At 43.8% G+C, this 23,217-nt stretch overlaps 1 protein-coding gene across 2 annotated transcripts in view; it reads right to left on the bottom strand.

Moving 5' to 3' along the window:
• The window catches only part of PARN (poly(A)-specific ribonuclease), a 159,882-nt gene that overhangs the window by 5,723 nt on the left and 130,942 nt on the right, over positions 1-23,217 (bottom strand). For both annotated transcript variants that reach the window (XM_080829727.1, XM_080829728.1), the window contains exon 23: positions 4,373-4,566. In XM_080829727.1, the coding sequence (XP_080685853.1) occupies positions 4,373-4,566 (194 nt within the window). The remainder of the gene's footprint in view (positions 1-4,372; positions 4,567-23,217) is intronic.

Here is a 23,217-nt window from a genome sequence, read left to right as displayed (position 1 = left end):
AGAAGCAGGCTCCCTGCGGAGCAAGGAGCCCGATGTGGGACTCGATCCCAGGACGCCGGGATCATGACCTGAGCCGAAGGCAGCCGCTTAACCAACTGAGCCACCCAGGCGTCCCTGTCAGCCACATTTTAATTGAGGGCTTCGAAAGTTCCTTGGCTACACTTCCTGAGCCCGGATGGTCGGCAACTGCAGACCGCTGCTCAGGTCCTAAATTTTCATACTGTAACCTTAAGGATGGAAGCTTGAAAAGTTCAACGGATTACTCAAGACTCCAATGACACTCCTGGTTCCTGGCAAACATTTTAAGGTCTGCTGTGTTGTGTTTCCAGTGTAAGGAGAGAAAGACCTGTAGAAGCCTCTCTAGGACACGACACAAAAAATCACCAGAATAGTCGGCATCTTGGGCACTTTTCTGCCAAAGCTAACAGGGCGTGAGAGAACTCTGGCTACTGGACCGTCTGACGATATTTTGAGATTGGTCAGTCTGGTCAGCGACGGAACACTGAAACACAATTCACTCATCAGCAAGAACGAGCGTGCTATGGACACCCATCCAATAAACCCTGTCTGGGGAACATCTCCTAGGGGTACTTCAGTGTAGCCCGAATGGCACGCAGAACTCTGGTTCTTTACCTACGAGCTGAGAACGCACCTTGAATTCTCCCGAGGAAAAGTAGATAGCGCCACCAATTTATGCTAATCCTACTAAACAGAAAAGCAATGGGTTCATGTTCTATGTTTGTAGCCTGCACACTGGACAGAAACAACACTTAGGAGAAAAATATTTGCTAAGTACATAATATGTACATAGTAAACTCCGAAAGAGAACGGTCGCTTGGGTCCCATGACTTCATCACGAGCAAGTCCAAGTTGGCAACTGTTTCCTGCTCTTGACCGGATGCCAGAAATGCCATCTTTATGTAAAGAGTCCTCCGCTTCTTCTAAAGTTTGGATCAATTTCACATACTACAGAGTGGTACAACGTGGGGATTCTAGATCAGACCGCCCTCCCCAGTGCCCCCAGCACCAGTTATACTGGACTTTGCAAATCTGAATTCTTTGGACCTGTTTCCTCTCCAGAAATTGGAAATACTGGTATCTATTCTTGACTGGGTTTTTATAAGGAATAGACAGTAAAGGAGGTTCCTGGCACAATGCCTGCTACAGGATATAAACTCAAGAAACAGTCATTCCTTTTGCAATTTAAGTCATTCTGCTAGCTGCGAAGGGGTCTAGGACTGAGCTCTTAATGCATCTTCGATATTAAAATGTATAACGAAGACAGACGACACTGTTATGTGTGGGATTTACTGAGCACTAACTGTCCCTGAACTGCTACAATACACAATATTCTACGGTCCTACTTTTTGTGACTTCCTCCTGGGAAAACAGAAATCTTCTTCCCAGGTCAAACAGTGTCTTTTATATTTCTCATGCCTCCGCTGACCCAACACACCTTCGTGAATCACCTGCGGCCCTGTCAAGAGACTCAAGCCAGGAGGATAGCTCAGACAGGATGCCTGAGAACCTGTCTCTGCAGGTCAGACTTTCCCACGCCAAACCAAACTGTCCCACCCGGTTGCTGCCAACACCCCAACCGGGGCGTCACAGCTCCTGAAACCCTCTGAACCCTTGAGTGCTTAATACAGACCCTACAGAGGGCCAGACCTTTGTATTCTCACTCCCCACAGGACCTTATGACCGTCCACGAGCAGTCAAAACCGGTCAACGCCGGTTCAGAGCCTGGTCACTTCACCCGACATCCTGCCGGGAATATTAGCGCTCAATGCTTACAATAACACAGCCAAGGAGGACCTGTGAAACTTCTAGCTTTGTGCGGCTGCCAGGCCTCACCCGGTGAATGGTGCTCCAGAAGCCCCATCCGCTCAATTCTCTGATTCAATTAAAAGCTGTCAAGATGTTTCTCTCTTTCTCTTTTAGCGGGACTGACAAAGAAGTACAAAATCTATCATTTTTTTTTTCTTTTTTAGCTCAAATCTCGAGGCCGTGACAGCTTTACTGTCAATGGGAGGAAAATAAAAACCTATTTTAATGACAGTATTATACATTCAAAACCCCAAATAACTCACAGAAAGTTTTCACTTAGAATGATGAAAGTTATAAAAGGAGCTCATCTATTCAGGCAGTCTATTATTAGATATTTTAATGTTCATACCTGTAAGATGATGCTGAAATAGAGGAGGGAAAAAATGCCTGTCATCTTGGGCCTGAGCTCTAACAGGTAAGCTGAAAAATTCAGAAGAGACTAAGATAGGAAGGGAAGGAAGACAAGAGAGGACCCCACCCCCCAGCACGCTAGCCGTGAACTCTAAAAGTCATGCCGACATTGAGCATGAAGGCTGGCTGAGCAGGCACGATGCCGCGGTGGTAAGAAGGTTATCACAGGTGAAAACTAAGGGCGTTACAGAATGAAACCTTCTCCAGGGCTCCACTTAGAGAACGGAGGGGAGGCAGGTCAAGAACACTGGGATTCAAGGAGGCAGCGGAAAGAAACAGTCCGGGCTTCAAGCAAGAAGTTTGAGTTTTCAGTTAAAGTTAAGCCTCAGCATAATGTATAAAAGCATATGCAATATTTTTGCTGCCTCTTTGGTTTCATTAGTATCAATGAGATTCAGAAAACTCCCTGCCGTCAGATCAGGCCACATGTAAAAGGAAGAATTAATTTGAAACACAGTGAATGCTTAGCTTGGGTATGAATCAAGTTCTGTGGCTTTCCTACACCTTCCTTTGATCTGACTGTTGGTTCTGCTCGTCGGACCAGCATGATGCGAGATAAAGGAGAGGGGCCCCCCAGGCTGGGTCAGCAGCCCTCTTATCCTGAGCAGACAGGCAGTGGTGGAACTATGCAGGAGAACACCTGCTCTCTTGCAGGGCAGACTGAAGGGCTCTGTGACCTTGGGCAAGTCACGTTACCCTTCAGGCCTGCAATCTCTTAACTGTGAAACAGACCTTGAGGACCACCTCAGAACTTTAAAGGAAAGAACTCCCACCCAGTGAGAAATGCCCCGCCGGCCCTGAGCAAGGAGCAGTCAGCGAGGGCTTTAACTGTTGTCCCCGACAGCTGTGGGACCCGGTAGGTGACCGCTGGATCTCCCCAGCAGGGAACTGGCCTGGCCGACCAGCAAGACCCTCCCTAACATTGCAGTCCAGCAGTGTAGAGGGCCTGTGCACAGGGGGTGAGTTCGGTCATGGGCCGCCTCCCCCTGCGCCATGGCATCTGGGTGATGGAGAGAGTGTGGGATCTGGCCTTGGGCAGGCCCAGACTTACCTTCTGGTGCTAGCTATATGGACCTACGTGTGTTTCTAAACCTCTCAGAGCCAGACACCTGCGTCCCTAAGACAGGATGGTAATCCCCTACGTCAGGGCTTTTGCGAGAAGGGAAGGCTCCCACTACAGCTCTTCGCACATACTAGGCTCTCAGCACGGGGTAGCTTCTGGTTTCCTTTGCTCCTTATGTAATTCTGCGTATGAGAGAGAAATCCAGGCTGCCTGGCAAAGTTTTGCTGGGAACGGTGAAAACGCTGCCACTGAAAATAACATGTGTAGGAGGAGGGCTCTGTGCAAATTTAAATGCACATTTAAGATACTAAGGCTACTTACACACATCAGCAAAACCTCTAAACCATGGAGAAGAGGGAGAGCACTACCAAAATGGAGTAACCATCTTTAACTGAGAAGGCCCCTGCCAAGCCCTCCTCTATCAAGAGACAGAGCTTTTTAGGGATTCCTTAAATTAAATGGATCCTAAAAAGCATCCGGTCCCGTGGAAAACTACAGCAGTCCCCCTCATCTGCGGGGGACACAGTCCAAAACACGCAGTGCGTGCCTGAAACTTCCGGTAGTACCAGCCCCCACAGACTCCATGTTATTTCCTGTACATCCACAGCCGTGACAAGGCTGAATTTATAAATGGGGCACAGTGAGAGATTAACAAGAGCTAATAACCAGCGAGAACAATGACAACAAATGTACTGTCATAAAAGTCGTGTGAACTGGTTTCTCTCAAAAAAATCTTACTGTCCTGGACTCACCCTTCTTCTTGTGCTGATGTGAGATGATAAAGTGTCCTTGTGAGAAGACAAGTGAGGGGAATGACAAAAGCATGGTGACCTAGCCTTAGGCTGCCAGTGACCTTCTGGTGACACGTATGACAGAAGGATCCCCTGCTTCCAGACTGCGGTTGACTCTGGGAAACCGTGGATGAGGGGGCTGGTGGGAGGAGGTGGGGATTACTGGACATGGGCTTTGCCACCAACCGAAGCCCCGCCATCAGGTCTCCCCCCGAACAATGAGTTTCTAGAGCACTAAAGAGTACACAACTCTGGAACTCTACTGAGATCTTCTACAAACCTGCTGGGGAAAGGTCCTTCTTCATTCTTTTTAATTTCTTGGCCTTTTTCCTTCCCTCCGAGAGGGGTTCTGCACAGGACTCTGTCTGCTCGAGCTCGGCGTCAGAAATCTCCCCCGATACTCTGGCCTCCAAGTCAGCTTCTGCCGGGCTGGGACTCAGACTTCTCTTTTCTGCCGCGCCGGTGGCTGTAAGACTGAAACACACACAGTGGAATGACATGAAAGGTGTTGAGAGTAACAGAAACACTAGCCTATAGAATGTCTTCGTACTCTGAAGCCTGTTACCACGGAACTAGCAGCCAACAACACGGGCGGCTGCCACCTGTACGTGACAGTTAAAGACCTAACTGTTAAAGACATTGAAAGACCTTAAAGAACCGAAGTCTGAAGGTTTCCCTGGGCGACAAGCTTATTCAGAAGCAAGTTCTGTGTTATGTTTGTGTAGAGCCACAGACGAATCTGAGCTGTTCTCAGTGCTTCCAAGAACGAAAATTTTTTAAAGATTTTATTTATTTGAGAGAGAGAGAGAGAGCATTAGTGGGGGGGGGGCAGAGGGAGAAGCTGACACCCAGCCGAGCAGGGAGCCCGATGGGGGGCTCCATCCCAGGACACTGATAGCATGACCCGAGCTGAAGGCAGAGGCTTAACCCACTGCGCCACCCAGGCGCCCCTCGAAGCACCAAATTTTAAAGAAAATTCCTGGTTTCTGTTTTTGTGGAGCGACTACAGCAGAAGAGCAGACTAGAAGAGTAGAGCTGCCATAATAAAATCAGAGTTCTTGGTGGTACTGAAGTGGAAGACGGCACTGTTACCCTCACGACTGCCTAACGCACGCACGGCGCAACGGAAGAGTGCTTGAGCGTGTCAGCGATCACGTTGCTCATCATCGGAATACACTGACAGGGCGTGGCCCACCTTCAAAGAGTTCTGTTCCAAAACGGTGACTTGTCAAATTTATAATTAAACCCAGCTTCGCTTTGAAAGCTTCATAGGATGTGACATGTTGAATTAAATCCAATTACATGTCCTGATTTTTCCTTGAGGAAACGTATGTTCCCCAAAATAGAACTTGATGAGAACAGAGACCACATGGCCAATGTGAGTCCTGTCTCCTCTAAATGGGTCTTATACACAGATTTTTTTATGATGGCCCCCAAGTTATGAGAAACATCTAAAAATCAAGTCATTCCACCTTAAGGGAGGCCATTTGAGTACAGAGAGGGGGCGGGAAGGGAACGAGCGAGGGAAAGTGCGTATACCCCTGTTTAAGCCTCTTCTAAGGAAGTGAACACTTAAAATGTTACATATATAAAAAAAACTCTGGCTTCCCAGGCATCCCAATTCCTCCATTTAGTCCTGCACTCACATCTCTGTATTTTGGACCTGTTCACTCATGTGAAGAAAAAGAATGAACTGTTTTCCTGGTGGTTCTTTTTTTTTTTTTTTAATATTTTATTTATTTAACACAGAGAGATCACAAGTAGGCAGAGAGGCAGGCAGAGAGAGGGGGGAAGCAGGCTCCCCGCTGAGCAGAGAGCCCCATGCGGGGCTCGATCCCAGGACCCCGAGATCATGACCCGAGCCGAAGGCAGAGGCTCAACCCACTGAGCCACCCAGGTGCCCCTGTTTTCCTGGTGGTTCTTAAAAGCCACAGGAGGCAGAACACACGGACTCTTACAACTGGCTGGTCTGCCCTCCACCTGTCCTCTTCTCCACATGTATCATACATACTTCTCCGAAACATTTCTTTTATTGAGGGGACACAAGGAAAAGGGGGGTAACAGTGGTAATATTTGGGGGGCATTATTAAAAATGCATATGAAAGTTTACTGTTTAAAAACTGATACTACTTTCAAAAAGTTTTCTTTTTAAAAACATTTTATTGGGGCGCCTGGGTGGCTCAGTGGGTTAAGCCTCTGCCTTCCGCTCAGGTCACGATCTCAGGGTCCTGGGATCGAGCCCCACGTCGGGCTCTCTGCTTGGCGAGGAGCCTGCTTCCTCCTCCCTCTCCCTCTCTCTCTGCCTGACTCTCTGCCTACCTGTGACCTCTGTCTGTCAAATAAATAAATAAAATCTTAAAAAAAATAAAAAACAAAAAACATTTTATTAATTTGGGGGGGACAAAGGGAGAGGGAGAGAGAGAATCTCAAGCAGACATAGGGCTCCCTCTCATGACTCTGAGCCAAAATCAAGAGCTGGGACACTTAACAGACGGAGCAACCCAGGCACCCTACCCTTAAAACAGTCCTCTTAAAGACAAAAATAATTTTGGCTGGTTTCTGAAAATCTGGAAAATTCAAAAAGTGTAAGAAAATAATAAGGACCCACTGTTCCACCACAAAAGGGGAACAGGCCTAAAAATTCCTCTGTGTTGTAAATCCTGGAGCCTGGTAGCCTCTGAGATGTAAATGTTTAATGAAAACTCAGTTGGGACTTCGAGAAAGACAAGGTCCAGAAATAGCCCCAACTGCATATAGAAACCTAGTGTATGATGAAGGTCGCATCTCACATTACTGGGACAAGGATGAACTTTAAAGAAATAGTGTCAGGATAACTGGAAAAGGATAAATTAGACCCCAAATTCTTCACTTGGTACAAAAGCGTAAACACCGAACAGATCGGATATCCACATGCCCAAAGTGAAACTCTACAGTACAACAAAAAAACATGGGTGAATTCCTCCAAAATCTGAGTGTACAAAAAGGCTTTCTCACTATGACTTGTAATCCAGACACAGTAAAAAAAAAAAAGAGTACCAATTTGATCTCCTAAACATTTATTTTTTGCACGGCAGTCAGTAAGATTAGCCGAGTCATAAGACGAATGAGAAACTAGGAAAAAGTATCTGTAGTGTAGATCACAGATAAAAGGTTAATGTCCCTGATACACAAATAACTCTCAAACCGGAGAGAGTCAGGGCAAAGCCATGAACTCACTGTTAGAAAGAGGAGTGTGGCTACATCTAACAAAACCGGGTATTTATTTGCCGTTTGAGCCCGCAGTCACACTTCTCGGAACATGAAAGACACAGGTCCACCAATGAAAAAATACATACGCGCAGGTAATTCACTGCAGCTTTCTCTGAAATTACAAAATACCGCGAAGCCAAACTATAACGCCTACATGTCGAGGTATCGGAAATTGGTTAAATAAACTGGGATACGTACAATCAGGGAAGTACTGAGCCGTTATAAGAGAGAATGGAGATCTCAAAGAGCAGACAGGGAATGGTTTCTAGTAAAAAGCAAACAAATAAACCCACAAAAAAACAAGGTGGGAAAAAAGCAAAGTGCAAAAGAGCCATTTATAAACCCAGTGTTCGCCACCTTCAGTCAGGAAGGGGGAAGAACTCAAATCCTGAGGTGTTCAGGGGTTTGCTTCTGTTGCTGAATGAGTGAAGCCAATTCTGAAAATACCGAGATGTGTTTCAGTACCGAGCAAAGCCGTAAACACGCGGATGGTGGAAGCCAGACACACCAATACTACTGGGGTGCGGGAAGAAAAGGAAGAACCCTGCGGAGATGAAATGAAATGGGAGACAGGGTTAGACTCATGATTTTAAACATAGATAAGTAAGTATGTGTATATGTGTGCACTCATGTTTGGGGGACGTATGTATGTATATCCAAGCATTACCACCGAAAGAGCGTAGAAGCAAAGGAACCTCGGTAGCAGTGAGCACATCTGGTGTCCACATCTTAATTTCTAACACCGTACTTAAAAAAAAGCAAACAAAACAAAACCCAGGGCTTCCAGAAGAACTGGCTGATTCCACAGCTGGGGTTACTGGAGGCCTGAGATGAGCCTGGAACATCTTGCGATATGAGAAAGCAGGAAAGTGCTAAAGACGTGGGGAGGCGTGTTACAAGGACCGAGGCCCAGCTGGGAAGGGCTCTCACCGGCCAGATATCCGAGCGCCAAAGTAAGAGGCAGTAACAGGTTCTGAACTTCTGAAGAAATCGGAATCCATGGGTTTCTATAACACAGGACACAGAGGGAGGGAGAGAGGGAGGAAGAAGGAAGAGCTCTTACAGTGGGATATTGACTAGGAACCAGTAACGCGGAAGAGAAACGGAGCTGGCAGATGACCCCTCTGCAACCCTCCCATGAAGGATGGTGGAGGCAAACACGCCGGCAGCTGCTCCACATGGGGGGGTGTTTTAGTGGCGAGGAGAATATCTGCACCGTCTGGCAGAGTCTCCCCACGCACAGGGCCTGCACTGCGGTAGGGACTGTGGAACTGAAACGTCACCATGAAGAAACATCAGACAAACCCAAATGGAAGATATCTTACTGAAAAAGAGTGGTCGGGGAGGGGTTGGCGTTCCTCAACAATGTCACTGTCCTAAGAGACTAAAGGGATATGAAAACTGGATGCAACACATTATTACAGCCTGGGCCTTATAATGGAGGGGCAGTGATGCAGATAATACGAGATCAGATACTAAAGTGTGGATATGAGCAGTAGAGCATCGTATCAATGGTAAATTACTACAGTTGGTCACTGTACTACAGGTGTGTAAGGAAATACTCTTACTTAGTGGACCGAAGGACAAAGGACCATGATTATTTAACTCCCTTTCAGGTGGTTCGGGGGAAAAAAGTATGTTGGGGGGCAGGGAGAGAAAAAGAGAGGGAGTGGGGTGCCTGGGCGGCTCAGCTGGTTGAGCGCCCGACTCTCGGTTTTGACTTGGGTCCTGATCTCAGGGACTCCGCGCTGGAGCTCTGAGTCTGGGCACTTAGCAGGAATCTGCTTGAGATTCTCTCTCTCCTTCTCCGTCTCCGCCCCCACCTCCCTCTCTAGAAAGAAAGAAAGAGAGAAAGGAAGGAAGGGAGGGAGGGAGGAAGGAAGGAAAAAATGAGAAGAGGGAGGAAGCGTGATACGGAGTGTGTGTACACAGATGGGGGGAGGCAGGAAGAGGGAGCACGTGCATGAAAGCAAAAAATAAAGTGTTAACAACAGAAAGCATTTTTATACATTTTCCCAATTAATTTACAACATATTTCCTAGATCCTAACTGGTAGTTTCCGCTCTCAAGTAAGAATCCCCTGCTTCCTAGGAAGGTCTGTTGTTTATCGGATGTCCTGCCTTGTGAAAGCCCTCAGATGTGTGTGGAACAAATACATTTCGTATGTTTAGATACGTATATAAATGTAATATTCATGTCAACATAAAATTTTCTCAACTATCATTCCCTTAATAAAAATAAAAGCCGTGACTATACCTCGTGTAATTTACCTAAAGCAGTTTTGGATCAAAACCCATTTTTATTATACATGGAAAACCAGATACATGAAGTAGTGGCTTTAAATTTTTTACTATTTGTACATTTTTCACAGTATGGCTGTGTGTGTGTGTGCATCTACGTATAGACACTCCTGACACACACACACTGATAAGATACTCCTCTACAGACTGATTTTGTTTTTTTTTAACATTTTATTTTATTTTATTTTATTTTTGCATCATGGTGAGCATACTCTTTAATCCCCAACCCTTACCTGACCCACCCTCCCACCCATCTCCTCCCTGGTTACCATCAGCTTGTTCTCTACAGGGAAGAGTCAGTTTCTTGGTTTGTCTCTGTCTTCCACAGATTGATGTCAAAGGGCAAAATGAAAATCAGGCAAAACAACCTCCCATTCGTCTGAGTTTGTTTTGCAAGCGGAGTTGGTTTTTTCCCTTTTTTTTTTTTTTTAAAAGATTTTATTTATTTATTTGACAGATCACGAGTAGGCAGAGAGGCAGGCAGAGAGAGAGGAGGAAGCAGGCTCCCTGCTAGGCAGAGAGTCCGATGTGGGGCTCGATCCCAGCACCCTGGGATCACGACCTGAGCCAAAGGCAGAGGCTTTAACCCACTGAGCCACCCAGGCACCCCTGCAAGTGGAGTTCTAATGCACAAAGTGAGCTACTTTATAATGAATGTGAAATGCACATTTAGATCCACTGAAGATGTGGTAATTAATTAAAAAATAAAATGTTAGAGACGCAACTTGGCATGTCAAAACTGAACATTAGACCTTGATCAGTATTTATATGGGGCAATGCAAATGATAAACCACGCTGGTCACAATGACTAGGAGGTCAAATGCAGAATTTTGCTACAAGCATAAAGTACTGAAAATGCAGCCAGTGCAAATCAAATTATTCTAGGGTGACTATCTCCATTAACTTCTTCCTTTCAGTAGGAAAAAAAAAAAAAGGTTGCTAAGGGGTTATATTTACAAGTTCCTGCAAACACCTTTTCCTGTAAAACCATAAAAATCTGGCTGCCCCATGAAGTTTCCCCCACTTTCTTTTAAATGAGGGCATTCTTTACATGCAATGACATTTGCTCAATTTCTGGAATTGTATACAACCATGTAAATGCTGGAACAGTCAAGACACTGAACGGTTCCCTTTAAGAAGATTCCTTGTGCCACTGTGCACTGAATTCTCTTGCCAGCAAACACAGATATGCAGACCCTATATTCTGCCTCTTCTAGAAGTTCACACGAATGAAATCGTACAGTATTTAATCTTCTGTGTTTGGCTCTTTCCCTTCGCATGACGCCCTGAGAACCAGCCACGCAGCTGGCGGTCCTGGTATTTTACCCCCATCACTGAGTTGTATTTCCCAGTACGGCTATACCACAATTCATTTATTCGTTTACCAGTTGACAGACATTTGGGCTGCTTCCAATATTCTGCTATTATCAATAATAACACTATGAACGTCTGTGTAAAGGCTTTTCTGAGTTTTATTTTACTTATTTATTTATTTTTAAAGATTTTATTTATTTATTTATTTGACACAGAAAGAGAGATCACAAGTAAGCAGAGAGGGAGGCAGAGAGAGGAAGGGAAGCAGGCTCCCTGCTGAGCAGAGAGCCTGATGCAGGGCTCGAACCCAGGACCCTGAGATCATGACCTGAATTGAAGGCAGAGGCTTAACCCACTGAGCCACCCAGGTGCCCCAAGAGTTTTTTTTTTTAAATCATGGTAAAATACACATCACAGAAAACTTGCCATGTCAACCACTTCAAGCGCGCAGTTCAGTGCTGTTAAGTATACTTCAACGTTGTGCAACCACCACCACTCTCCATTTCCAGAACACTCTTCATCTTGTGAAACTGAAACCCTGTACAGCTAAGTACAGGAGTTAAACAGTAACTCCCCATTCTTCCTTTCCCTCCAGCCCCTGGCAACCACCATTCTTTCTGCCTCTTTGATTCTTCTTCATCTAAGTGTACTTACTTACTGAAAAATATATTTACACTTACTAAGTATTACTTACTCGTAGAAGTGGAACCACAGAGTACCGTCTCTTTTTGTGACTGGCTTATTTCATTTAGTACAATGTCAAGCAAGGTTCATTCATGTTGAAACAGGTGTCAGAAACGCCTTCCCTTTTAAGGCTGAACAGTATTTCATCGTGCGGATATACCACGTTTTGCTCATCCATTCACGTGGCAGTGGACACCTACCATGCTTCCAGACTTCAGCTGCGAAAAATACTAATAGGAACAGGGTGTGCAAACAGCTCTCCACGACCCTGCTTCCCATTCCTTTGGGCGTATGCCAAGAAGTAGAATTGCCGGATCACAGCAATTGCCTTTAGTTTTCGAGGAAGCCTCCTGCTATTTTCACGGCAACATTCCCACAAAGAGCCTACGAGGCTCCCATTTCTCCACATCCTCGTTAACACTTGTTCCATTCTGGGTTTTTGAGCGTAGCAAAACTAAGGGGTATAAGGTGTTATCTCGTTGTGGTTTTGATATGCATTCCCCAGTGATCAGTGATGTTAAGAATCTTTTCATGAGTTTATCACCCATTCATCTATCCTCTTTAGAGATACATCTAATGCAAGTTCTTTGCCCATTTTTGAACTGCGTTGGTTTTTGTTGCTTCTGTTGAGTTTTAGTTCCTCATATATTCTACATAGTTATCTCTTATCAGATATAGAAGTTCATTTTGTATATGGTGTGAGGTAAGGGTCCAACTTCATTCTTTTGTGTGTGGATATTCCGTTTACCGAACACCGCTTACTGAAAAGACTGTCCTTTCCCCATTGCATGGTTTTGGCATTCTTATTGAAAATGATCTGACAGTTCATGTGAAGGTTTATTTCTGGGTTCTCAATTCTATTCCAACCACTCTATTTTATGTCAATAACACACTGTTTTGGTTACTGTGGTTTTACAGTAAGTTTTAAATCAGCAAGTGTTATTAGTCCTCGTAATCTGTTCTTTTTTTTTTTTTTTTTTAGATTTTATTTATTTATTTGACAGAGAGAGAGAGATCACAAGTAGGCAGAGAGGCAGGAGAGGGAGAGGGGGAAGCAGGCTTCCTGCTGAGCAGAGAGCCCGACGTGGGGCTGGATCCCAGGTCCCTGAGATCATGACCTGAGCTGAAGGCAGAGGCTTAACTCACTGAGCCACCCAGGTGCCCCCAAATCTGTTCTTTTTCAAGATTGTTTTAGCCGTCTAGGATTCCTTGGGAATCCATATGAATTTTAGGATGGATTTTTCTATGTCTGCAAAAAAAATGTCACTGGGATTTTGACAGGAATTGCAGTGAATACATAGATCACTTTGGTCAGACCTGAAATCTTGACAATATCAGGTTTTCAAATTCATGAACATGGGGTATGGGGTATCTTTTCATTTATGTAGATCTTCTTTCATTTTTTTCAGCAATGTTTTGTAGATGGTAAGAGAGAGCTCTCTCCATCTTCCTCTTCTTACAAGGGTACTAATCCCACCATGAGGCCCCCATTCTCATGACCCCATCTAACTTTGACTACCTCCCAAAGATCCCATCTCCTAATTCCATCAAATTGGGGATTAGGGATTCAATATAAGAATTTGGAGGTGTCGATGCCATGATTCAGACTGTAGCACAAGGCCACTAATATTTTTTTCTATTTTTTCTTCTAGAAATGTTATAGTTCTAATTGTTACACTTAAGTCTGCAAGTCATTTCAAGTTCATTATGTATATGGTGTGACTTAAGTGTAGAAGTTCAATTTTTGCATCCACTATGCAATTGTTTCAGGTTTATTTGTTTTGTTTTTTTTCAGAATTATTTATTGACAAAACTAACTTCGCCTGCACTTTTGTCAGGAATTTTTAACATTTCCAAATTCCTGAAAGTTACTGATCTTCAAAATTTGAGACCAAGAAATCAGAATTCCTGAATTGTAAATTATTCTGATCTTCAAAATTTGAGACCAAGAAATCAGAATTCCTGAACTGTAAATTATTCTGTATTTAAATAATGAGTTATAATTATAAACAATCAATCACTTTTCTGTGACAGGATTATATTTAAAGTTTCAGGGGTTAGTTCTGTAAAATATGATATAATAACAAGTGTAGGGTTATTATTATAAATCATACACTACAACGAAATTATGTATTTCAATAACATGCAAAAAATAATCTCTACTTAATATAGGCATTTGGTAAAAGAAAACATTAAAAGAATTAAACATCAGCACTGACCGACCGCCCAAAAAATATCATTTAAAAATTGTAAGATGGGGCACCTGGGTGGCTCAGTGGGTTAAAGCCTCTACCTTCAGCTCAGGTCATGATCTCAGGGTCCTGGGATGGAGTCCCACATTGGGCTCTCTGCTCAGCGGGGAGCCTGCTTCCCCTTCTCTCTCTCTGCCTCTCTGCCTACTTGTGATCTCTGTCAAATAAATAAATAAATAAATCTTTAAAAAAATAAAAATAAAAATTGGAAGAGGTCACAAATACTTAAAAGCTTTTTGTTTTTTAAAGATTTTATTTATATATTTGACAGACAGAGATCACAAGCAGGCAGAGAGGCAGGCAGAGAGAGAGAAGGGGAAACAGGCTCCCTGCTGAGCAGAAAGCCCGATGCAGGGCTCGATCCCAGGACCCTGGGACCATGACCTGAGCTGAAGGCAGGGCTTTAACCCACTGAGCCACCCAGGTGCCCCTTAAAAGTTATTCTTAAGTGAGGTTTTAAAACACACAAGTATTAATTGCTTGGATTAGTATTAATATTTGTCATAAGACAAATATTCCAGATGTAGAGAAGTTTCTTTCATGTTGTGCTAATGTTGGTCATATGGTTCTGAGTGTGTCCAAAGCAAATACAAGTTGGGCCTTAGACTACATATGGCCCCATATATGCTCATTTCCTCTTTGAGGGATGAACATATTTTGTCTGCTTGCCCTGATTTTGGTTTGGCTGTTAAAAATGATACCGCTTGTCCTAATTCAGATTTCAGATGAGCTGATTCCACATCAAAGTGTTCCATGATCCTTGTTTACAGCCTGCCTTTGCATTTCTTCTGTGAAAGTAATTACAAAGAACTATAGCCTTAGAGCAAATATCCAAACACTAAAACACCGCTGGATTCTATTAAGATAACGTAATATCTGGGTATCCTAGCAAGGTCAACAGCACTATTACTACACAGAAACATGTTTCAGAACTGCCAATTTAAAGACTGCCCCCAAAACTTAGTATTTCTTGGAACGAGATTTGCCGGATTTTCATAAAGTGTACTAATATGTGTGAAGTCATTACTAAATTTATGTTTACAAAAATGACCCATCGGTAGCGGCAGGCAGGGCTACAAACATATATACTTAACAACACGCCAGCAGCAAGGAAGAATGACAGATCTGGTCGTGGCCCTTTCTCTCCCCTCCCCTCCGTCCTGCTGACCGTGACCTTTGACACTGATTCCGCTCTTCCTTTCAACTTCATGTCGGTGGCTTCCTTTGAACTGGCAATACCTATGTTGGTGGTTAAACTTGAACACACACAGATTTTCTTTCCCTTTATCCTGATTTCTGGACTGATTTTTTCCTCACATTTTGGAGTGATATGAAGGTCCCTAGAAATGTCAGGAAGGGATTCCTGCATGGGAACGCTGCTGGGACCACTACTGTGTGGTTGTGCTTTGGGGCACTCAATCCTGTTTTGTTATCTACTTATCTTTCCTGTGCCGGCACCACACTGTTATTATACCTATAGTTTTCTTAGTACGTCTTAAAGACAGAGGCTAAGTCCTTCCATCGGCTGGAGGGTTCACCCTGCTGGATAAAATACCCACCTTTCATTTTAAACATTTTTAAAGATTTTATTCACTTATTTGACAGACAGAGATCACAAGCAGGTGGAGAGGCAGGCAGAGAGAGAGGGGGAAGCAGGCTCCCCGCTGAGCAGAGAGCCTGATGCAGGGCTCGATCCCAGAACCCTGGGATCACGACCCAAGCCGAAGGCAGAGGCCCCAACCCACTGAGCCACCCAGGCGCCCCAGCCACCTTTCATTTTAAAGGGTCGCCCAGTTTAGAAAATTCTCGTGTTTGATACTTCGAGATGACCATTCTAAGCGGCATATGGGCTTTTATTCCCATTTTACAGGCAAGGTCCCTCACCCTAGAGTAAGTGACTTGTTCCCAGTCAAGTAGCTGGTTGGGTAGACCTGAGACAGTCTTCCAGGTCCGGGTTCTTGGCACTGCTTCACGGCCTCTCCACCACCCAGCCCCATGTTCTAGGACCAGTTCTTCCTGTGAGGTCTTACCTCAAAAGACCCCCCTCCGAAGGGCTTTCCCAGACCCCCTGCAGAGCCCAAGCATCCCTGATCCTCCAGCATTGATCCCTCTATCCTGTTCTGTTTTCCTCCTATGACTCATCTCTGCCTGTACTTCTTACTCACTTCTTGTTTATTCTCTTCCTCTCTGCCACTAGAATGTTCAGCAAGAACAGGATCTTGCACTCCTTGTGGGGCATGGGGCTTCTCGGGACCTGGCCAGGGGCCAGCAAGTCAGTCAGGCCTCCGTAGTCAAGGTCTGTAGTGCGGATGGGATAGATGAATTCAGTGAATGCTTCCACCCCGAGAGCAATAAGGGAAATGCCAAACACCAAACTGCTTATTTCTTCCTGAATTATACGTGATATTAATATGGTTTACATCCTAGTATACAGTCAACTTCCCCGCACCCCTACTAGATAAAGCTGCGGGAAAGCAGCAATGTCGCTCTGTACAAACTACTTCACAAAGCAAAATGAACTGGAAAAATCTGGGGAAGTGGAAGCTAGAAAATGCATTTTTACTGTTTTCCCAAACTTGCATACTGAATTCAAATTCCACGAGCATGACTGTTCTGTGTTTGTGGGCGTGATCTGGGTAGATAAGGGGAGGATGTTCGTGAGCCTATGCTCGATTCAGAAGGCAAGGCCGTGGAGATGGTTGATGAGCTGTGACTTCCATGTCCACCAAAGAATTTGAATTGAAAAGCAAAATTAGGATCAAATAAGGTGTGCCTGTATGACAGCTACCTGGGAATAAAGGGTATCTCTTGTGGAATGAGAGTCGGGGGGAAGTGTGGGGAAAGAGAAGTCATGAGTATGTTGTGTAAGACTGTGGCTCAGTCCTAGGTATAAAGTTTATTTTTAAATATGAGATTGGCCTAAATAAAAGAAAAATTTGTTTCTGGGTTACAAAAAAAATCAATGGCACTCGACTGGAACTTTTTACGAGAACCCCATTTGAATCTGGCTAAACGATCCCCTATTGCTAACTCACATTAATACAGAACAGCAAAGATTAATGGATGGTAAACATGAGAGAAATTAATACTAATTCCTAAATAAGGAACCTATACTCAACACAGAATTAGTTGAAGCTGAATTCAGAACATATGCAATTTTCGGAGGCTAGGATGAAATTTATTTTGCACTAAAATTTACTTTTGTCCCTGATGGAACGGATTTACTAAGCAAATCAGTAATGTAATAAAAACAAAACAACTCCTCCCACAGCAAAAGCCCAACTATTTCAGAAAATAAACTGCTTTTAAAAACTTTCCAGGAAGTTAAACACGACCAGTTGGACGCACATATTTATCTGTAGAGGGATATAAATAACTTGACAAAGGCACAGAGAATAGGAGAGGCGGCATCAGAGGGCAGGATGTCAGCTCACTTTGGAGACACGCTTTGGAGACGACAAGTAGAAAGAAGAGTGCCAAAGGACTTTGCACAGAGGAGGAAACAGAAATCTAAGTGTTGTGTAAAAGTCTGATTCACCCAATAGAGCCCTGCAAAGTCTCAGCAAATAACAGGCACCAGATTCCTGAAACAAGTAGGTGATAAGCACTGGGGCTACATTACCAGGAGGAAGGGCTACTCTAGGGTCCCCACGCCCAACCTTGGGAAGCCAGGGGACCAGCATTCCTCCAGGCCAGCAGCAGCTGGACAGGAGCTTTACTCTGTGGAGAAACTGACCCTCTCACAGACGGACCAAGTCCAACAGTGAAGAGTAGGCTGGGTAGGGCAGTAAGAAGTGATGGACGAGGGAAGCAGCATACCCCACATACTGAGAATTGAGGCCTCCAGTTTCCTTTTGCCAATCAGTACCCAAAGCACCAGCAGTCAGGCTTACCTTCCCCAGGCTGCAAGTCAGAAAATCAACGCCTAAAAAACCTTGAATTCTTACAACTAATATCACACTTAATGCAGAATGTTTTCGTCCTAAGATAAGGAACAAGACACATGTGCTGGCTCTCGCTATTTCTACTTAATACTGTCCTAGAAGCCCTAGCCATGGCAATAAAACAAGAGAAAGAAATAAAATTTATATAGTTCACTGGACAGTGAGAAATACAGTTGCCTTTACTTGCAGCATATGCGGTTATCTAAACAGAAAGTACCAAATAGCCTATAAAAAGTATTAGAACTGGGATGCTCAGTTGGTTAAGTGTCTGCCTTCAGCTGAGGCCATGATCCCAGAGTCCTGGGGAGTCCCACATTGGGCTCCCTGCTCAGCTGGGAGCCTGCTTCTCCCTCTCTTGCTCTCCCTGCTTGTTCTCACTCTCTCTCTAATAAGTAAAGTCTTTCAAAAAAAGTTATTAGAATAAGTGAATTTAGTGAGGTTCAAGGATACATGATCAACATATACAAATCAACTGTATTTCTTTATATCAGAAATGAACTAGAAACTGAACTTTAAAATATATGATTTATGGGACGCCTGGCTGGCTCAGCCTGAAAAGCATGAGACTCTTGATCTCAGGGTCATGTGTATACCCCATGTTGGGTATACAAATTACTTTAAAAAAATAAATAAATGACTTATAATAGCATCAAAAAGTAAAATACTTAGCAACAATTCTAATAAAGCACATGTCAATTTTACATGCCAAAAACTACGATAAACTGAGAAAAATCAAAGTAAACCTAAATAGGTGAAAAGAAACACCACGTTCATCAGTTAGAAGATTCAATACAGTTATGATGTTGATTCTCTCCAAACGGTCTACAAATGCAACATAATCCCAGCAAAGTCTTAGCAGGGTTTTAGTAGAGATCAACAAATTAGCCCTAAACTTCATGTGGAAAAGTGAAAAACAAGGATGAAGGATTTAACATCTGATTTCAGGACTCCCTAAAAAGCTATAGTAATCAAGACAGTGTGGTACTGGTAAAAGGACAGATGTAGGGGCTCCTGGGTGGCTCAGTCAGTTAAGTATCTGCCTTTGGCTTGGGTCATGGTGCCAGGGTCCTGGGACTGAGCCTCCCATCAGGGTCCCTGCTCAGCAGTAAGTCTGCTTCTCCCTTTCCCCCTGGAATCTTGCTCACTTTCACTCTCTCAAATAAATAAATAAATAAATAAAATCTTTTTTAAAAAAAAGGATAGATGTATAGACCAATGGAAAAGAATGAATCCAGAAAATGATCTACATATATATATATGGCCACAGGTTTTTGACAAAGAAGTCAAAGTAATTCAACATAGAAAGGACAGTCTTTTCAAAAAATGGTGCAGAACGAAGGGATATCTATATACCAAAAAATGAATTTCAAATAGATCACATACCCAAGCATAAAACAAAAAAACTGTAAATGTGACAGGAAAAATAAGACAATCTTTCTGACTCTAGTTCAGGCAAAGATTTCTTAAGTATATCACAAGAAAGCACAAGCCATAAAGAAAATTAGAAGCCTCAGAGAAAATATATGTAATTACAAAGCTAGCTTCTCACCTCCTTACTCTACAGGGAAAAGATATCCATAAGATGAGCCTCCACACCCAAAGCTTCTTATCCCTTTTCAGTCCATTCTTTTTTTTTTTTTTTAAGATTTTATTTATTTGACAGAGATCACAAGTAGGCGGAGAGGCAGGCAGAGAGAGAGGAGGAAGCAGGCTCCCCGCTGAGCAGAGAGCCCGATGCGGGGCTCGATCCCAGGACCCGGGGACCATGACCTGAGCTGAAGGCAGAGGCTTTAACCCACTGAGCCACCCAGGGGCCCCTTTATAGTTCATTCTTAAATAATGATGGACAGCTGCAAATAGTCAAAATATTTGAAGAAAATCTTCAACATAATATACAAAATCCCAAAACTGACTAACACAGAAAGAAAAAAAAAAAAAAAAACCCTGAGGAAACGGAGACAACGTAAGGAGCTGGGAAAACTTTAAAAACTACAGGAAGTCTTTGCTTTGCACATAGTATAGATTCATAAAAATGACAGACATGCCTACTATATTAGCAAGTCAATGGATAAACAGAAAAACCAAGGCGTAGCAATAATTACATTATTTGGAAAAAGTGTCAAAAGAAAGAGTTGAAAGAGGATGCCTCTGAGGGACAGGATTACTATAACTTTTTATTATAAAATTTGTCTATTATTTGGCTTTAAAAAACGAAGCTCATATATTTCACTGAAAATATTCTAAAAGAAAAAAAAAGTCAAGGACTTCGCAAAGATCTGCGTAACACTGTGAAAAACCCTTACACCAGTAATAAATCAGTACTTGTCTGATTTTGTTAAGTGGGCACACTCAGCTCTGTTAGACTCATTGGCTTCGTGACTTCCCGGTAAGACCTGCTTTTCTGACTTTCCAGTTCTCCTCTCTAAAGAGTCAGGGAGGGTGCATAAGATCACCTCCAAGTGTCTTCCTGCTCTATAAGTATAAGGCTTTATCAAGGAACACTTCTGCTCACACAGCTACAGGTGGGACGGATTTTCTAAAAAAAATCTAGCTCAGGGCGCCTGGGTGGCCCAGTGGGTTGGGCCTCTGCCTTCTGCTCAGGTTGTGATCTCAGGGTCCGGGATCGAGCCCCACATCAGGCTCTCTGCTCACCGGGGAGCCTGCTTCCCCCTCTCTCTGCCTGTCTCTCTGCCTCCTTGTGATCTCTGTCTGTCAAATAAATAAATAAATAAATAAATAAAATAAGAAAATTAAAAAAAAAAATCTAGCTCATTTCTTCACCAATGTCCTACAATCTAGACTAGTTTTCAATTTACACTTCCATTCATCTGAATTGGTGCAGCAAGTAGAAATGACAGCTAAGAAAAAATTCAAAATCAGTTACCTAAACAACATTTATAGCATCAACATCTTAATCCTACACATTTTTTTTAAAGACATCTCATCTCTTTGAGAATTGCTATTTTTGGTGGTTTCTGTTTTTCTTATAAACCCACCAAATCCAACCTGAGAGGGAAAAAAAAAACCCAAAAACCCATAATGTCAACTGAGTTTTAGGCTCAAATTTGGAAGTGAGCTGTTTCACAAATGATGCAGAAGAAGTAGGTGGGTGGGACTACCCTATTCATGAAGGACCCGACCCTTCCTTGCTACGTGGGCACTCACCTTTCTCAGATGCCCACCGTAGCCAAAATTATCTGAGCTAAAAGAGACGGAGAAGCTGGAGATGAAAGAGGAAATTTAAAAAAAAAAAAAGAGAGATTTTCGTGTGTCGCTCCTTCCTGGCTTGTCTTTAGCAAAGCAAGTGAATGTATTCTTAGCCTGACTTTATGTTGTTCAAAAGGGAAAAAAGCAGTCTTCAGGGACTTTCCCAATCAGAAACTCGGTAGGAAGATACGTTCCCAGGGTGTCCCGAGTTCTCTGGTTCATTCGTTTATTTAAACCTGTCTCTGAGTGACCATGGGGCTCCGTTGTTAGATGCTGGAATGCAAAGACGAATAAATAATATCGTTTCACTTTCTACGGGAGTTCCCAAGGCAGAGAATTCCCAAGGTTCTTCCCAGGTGGCATGGAAGGCCTCTCAGAAGGCTTTTCTGATGGTGGAGAAGGATCACAATTGGGCATATGAGGAGCGAGCAGACACGCCGGGATGAGCACACATGGAAACTGGGATGAGAGAGGTGAGGACCCGAATCCGGGTTCTGTCATTTACTGGTTTGGGGACTCCAGGCAGCTTCCCGTACTTCCACCGAGTCTCAGTCTCCCTGATTAATAAACAGGTTATTATAAGGATTAACAAAGAAAATGAAGGGAAAACAGCATCAATTACAGCGCCTGGCACGTGGCAGACACCTGCATGCCAGTGCCTTCGCTGTTCCCCTCCCTGGCCTGCTGGGGGCACGTTTCTGGAGAGGATGCCGATCCGAGTCTTCAGAGGCAGGGGTCCAAATCTTTGAAAAGAGCCAGGAGGGGAGGGGAGACAGAGAGAAGGAAGAGTGTGAACGGGAGGCACAAGCAGCCTGTGTGGGTTATATGGGCTGGCCCCAAGCTGCAAGGGCAAGGGCAAGCAGGGAAGTTTTCCAGCAGCCTCCCAGGGCGCATGAAGCCATCCACTAACTGCCACTTATGCATGGGTGCCTGGGACCTGCAGACCAGCAGAATCCAGCCCAAATGCCCTGCTCTGCTGGAAATGCACATGAGGCTTCTGGAAGACATGGCTCCATTTTCTTCCTCCATCATTATAAAAACTTCAAATATACAGACAAGTTTAAAGAAGAGCACGGTAAATGTCCATTTAGCCACCCTTAGGTTCTAGAATTAGTTCTGGTTTGGGATTGAAGATTTGAAAATATACAGCCCATTTTAGCTCTTTTGCATTTGGGAGAAGGGGCACAAAAGGGAGGATGTGAACGTTTCCATCCGGCAAGCGGCTATCTGGCTGCCGCAAGACCAGCCGTGCCGCTGAACGAAACGGAATCTTTGCTTCAGAGACCCCTGAGCGGACAAAAGGCAGCACCTCGAGTCTGCAGACAGCATTTAAACATGGAAGCGCCTACCAGCACAATGACAAACCCGGTTCTGGACCACAGCATCCATTCTTCATCCTTAGACCCGACCTCCCCCAAGTAAACACCAACCTCCTGTGGCTTTGGCTCGCTTAGGGTGGACCAGCAGAAGTAATGAGTATACAGTGACAAAAAAGAAGTATCAGAAAAGTGTTAAAAATTTCTACCTCTAAGCCATAGATCTATACAATGTACACATGTCATAGTTTATTTCAGCTAAAACTACTACAGAAAATACGGAAAGATCCTAACTGCACTGATCTGGGTAACTCACCAGGAAACCTGTTTTCCTGTAGTTAACGGACATGTAAAAAAGTAGCACTTCAGTGCGCTACCTAAGTGTGTGGAGGGCAAATGCAATCGTTAGCACCATTAAAAAAAAATTACGCTCTTCCGTGAAGGTAAGTATGAATAATATAACCCGTTCTTACAAACACAGATAATTACTTTTAATTATGGTGGATTAAAGAAATAATGGAAAATACAAAAAGAAAACACTAATTCTCAACTATTACGACCTTGAGGACACGTGAACGCATTTCAAGACATCAGAAGTCATCTAAGTGCCAGATGCTACTCAACGGAGCTTTCAAGTTATTTAAAAGAAAATCTCGAGAGGACATTCTGCTTTCAAGTGTGAGGTAGAAGGCGGCTTTTCCACTTTCGCTCTGGGGCAGCACTGTCACTCCATCCTCTGGATCTGTTCAAGCAGACTCTTGTCTAAGACTCATTCCGTCTGGGTGCCAGACACACGACAGCCCACCCAACACATGGAGACAGGAAGGCCAGATCTCGGGAGCATAGTTCGCTCAATTTG

Source organism: Martes martes (assembly GCF_963455335.1).
Source record: "Martes martes genome assembly, chromosome: 18".
Taxonomy (NCBI): Eukaryota; Metazoa; Chordata; class Mammalia; order Carnivora; family Mustelidae; genus Martes; species Martes martes.
Note: the sequence above shows the minus strand (reverse complement) of the source record. Positions and strands in the feature narration are given on the sequence as shown.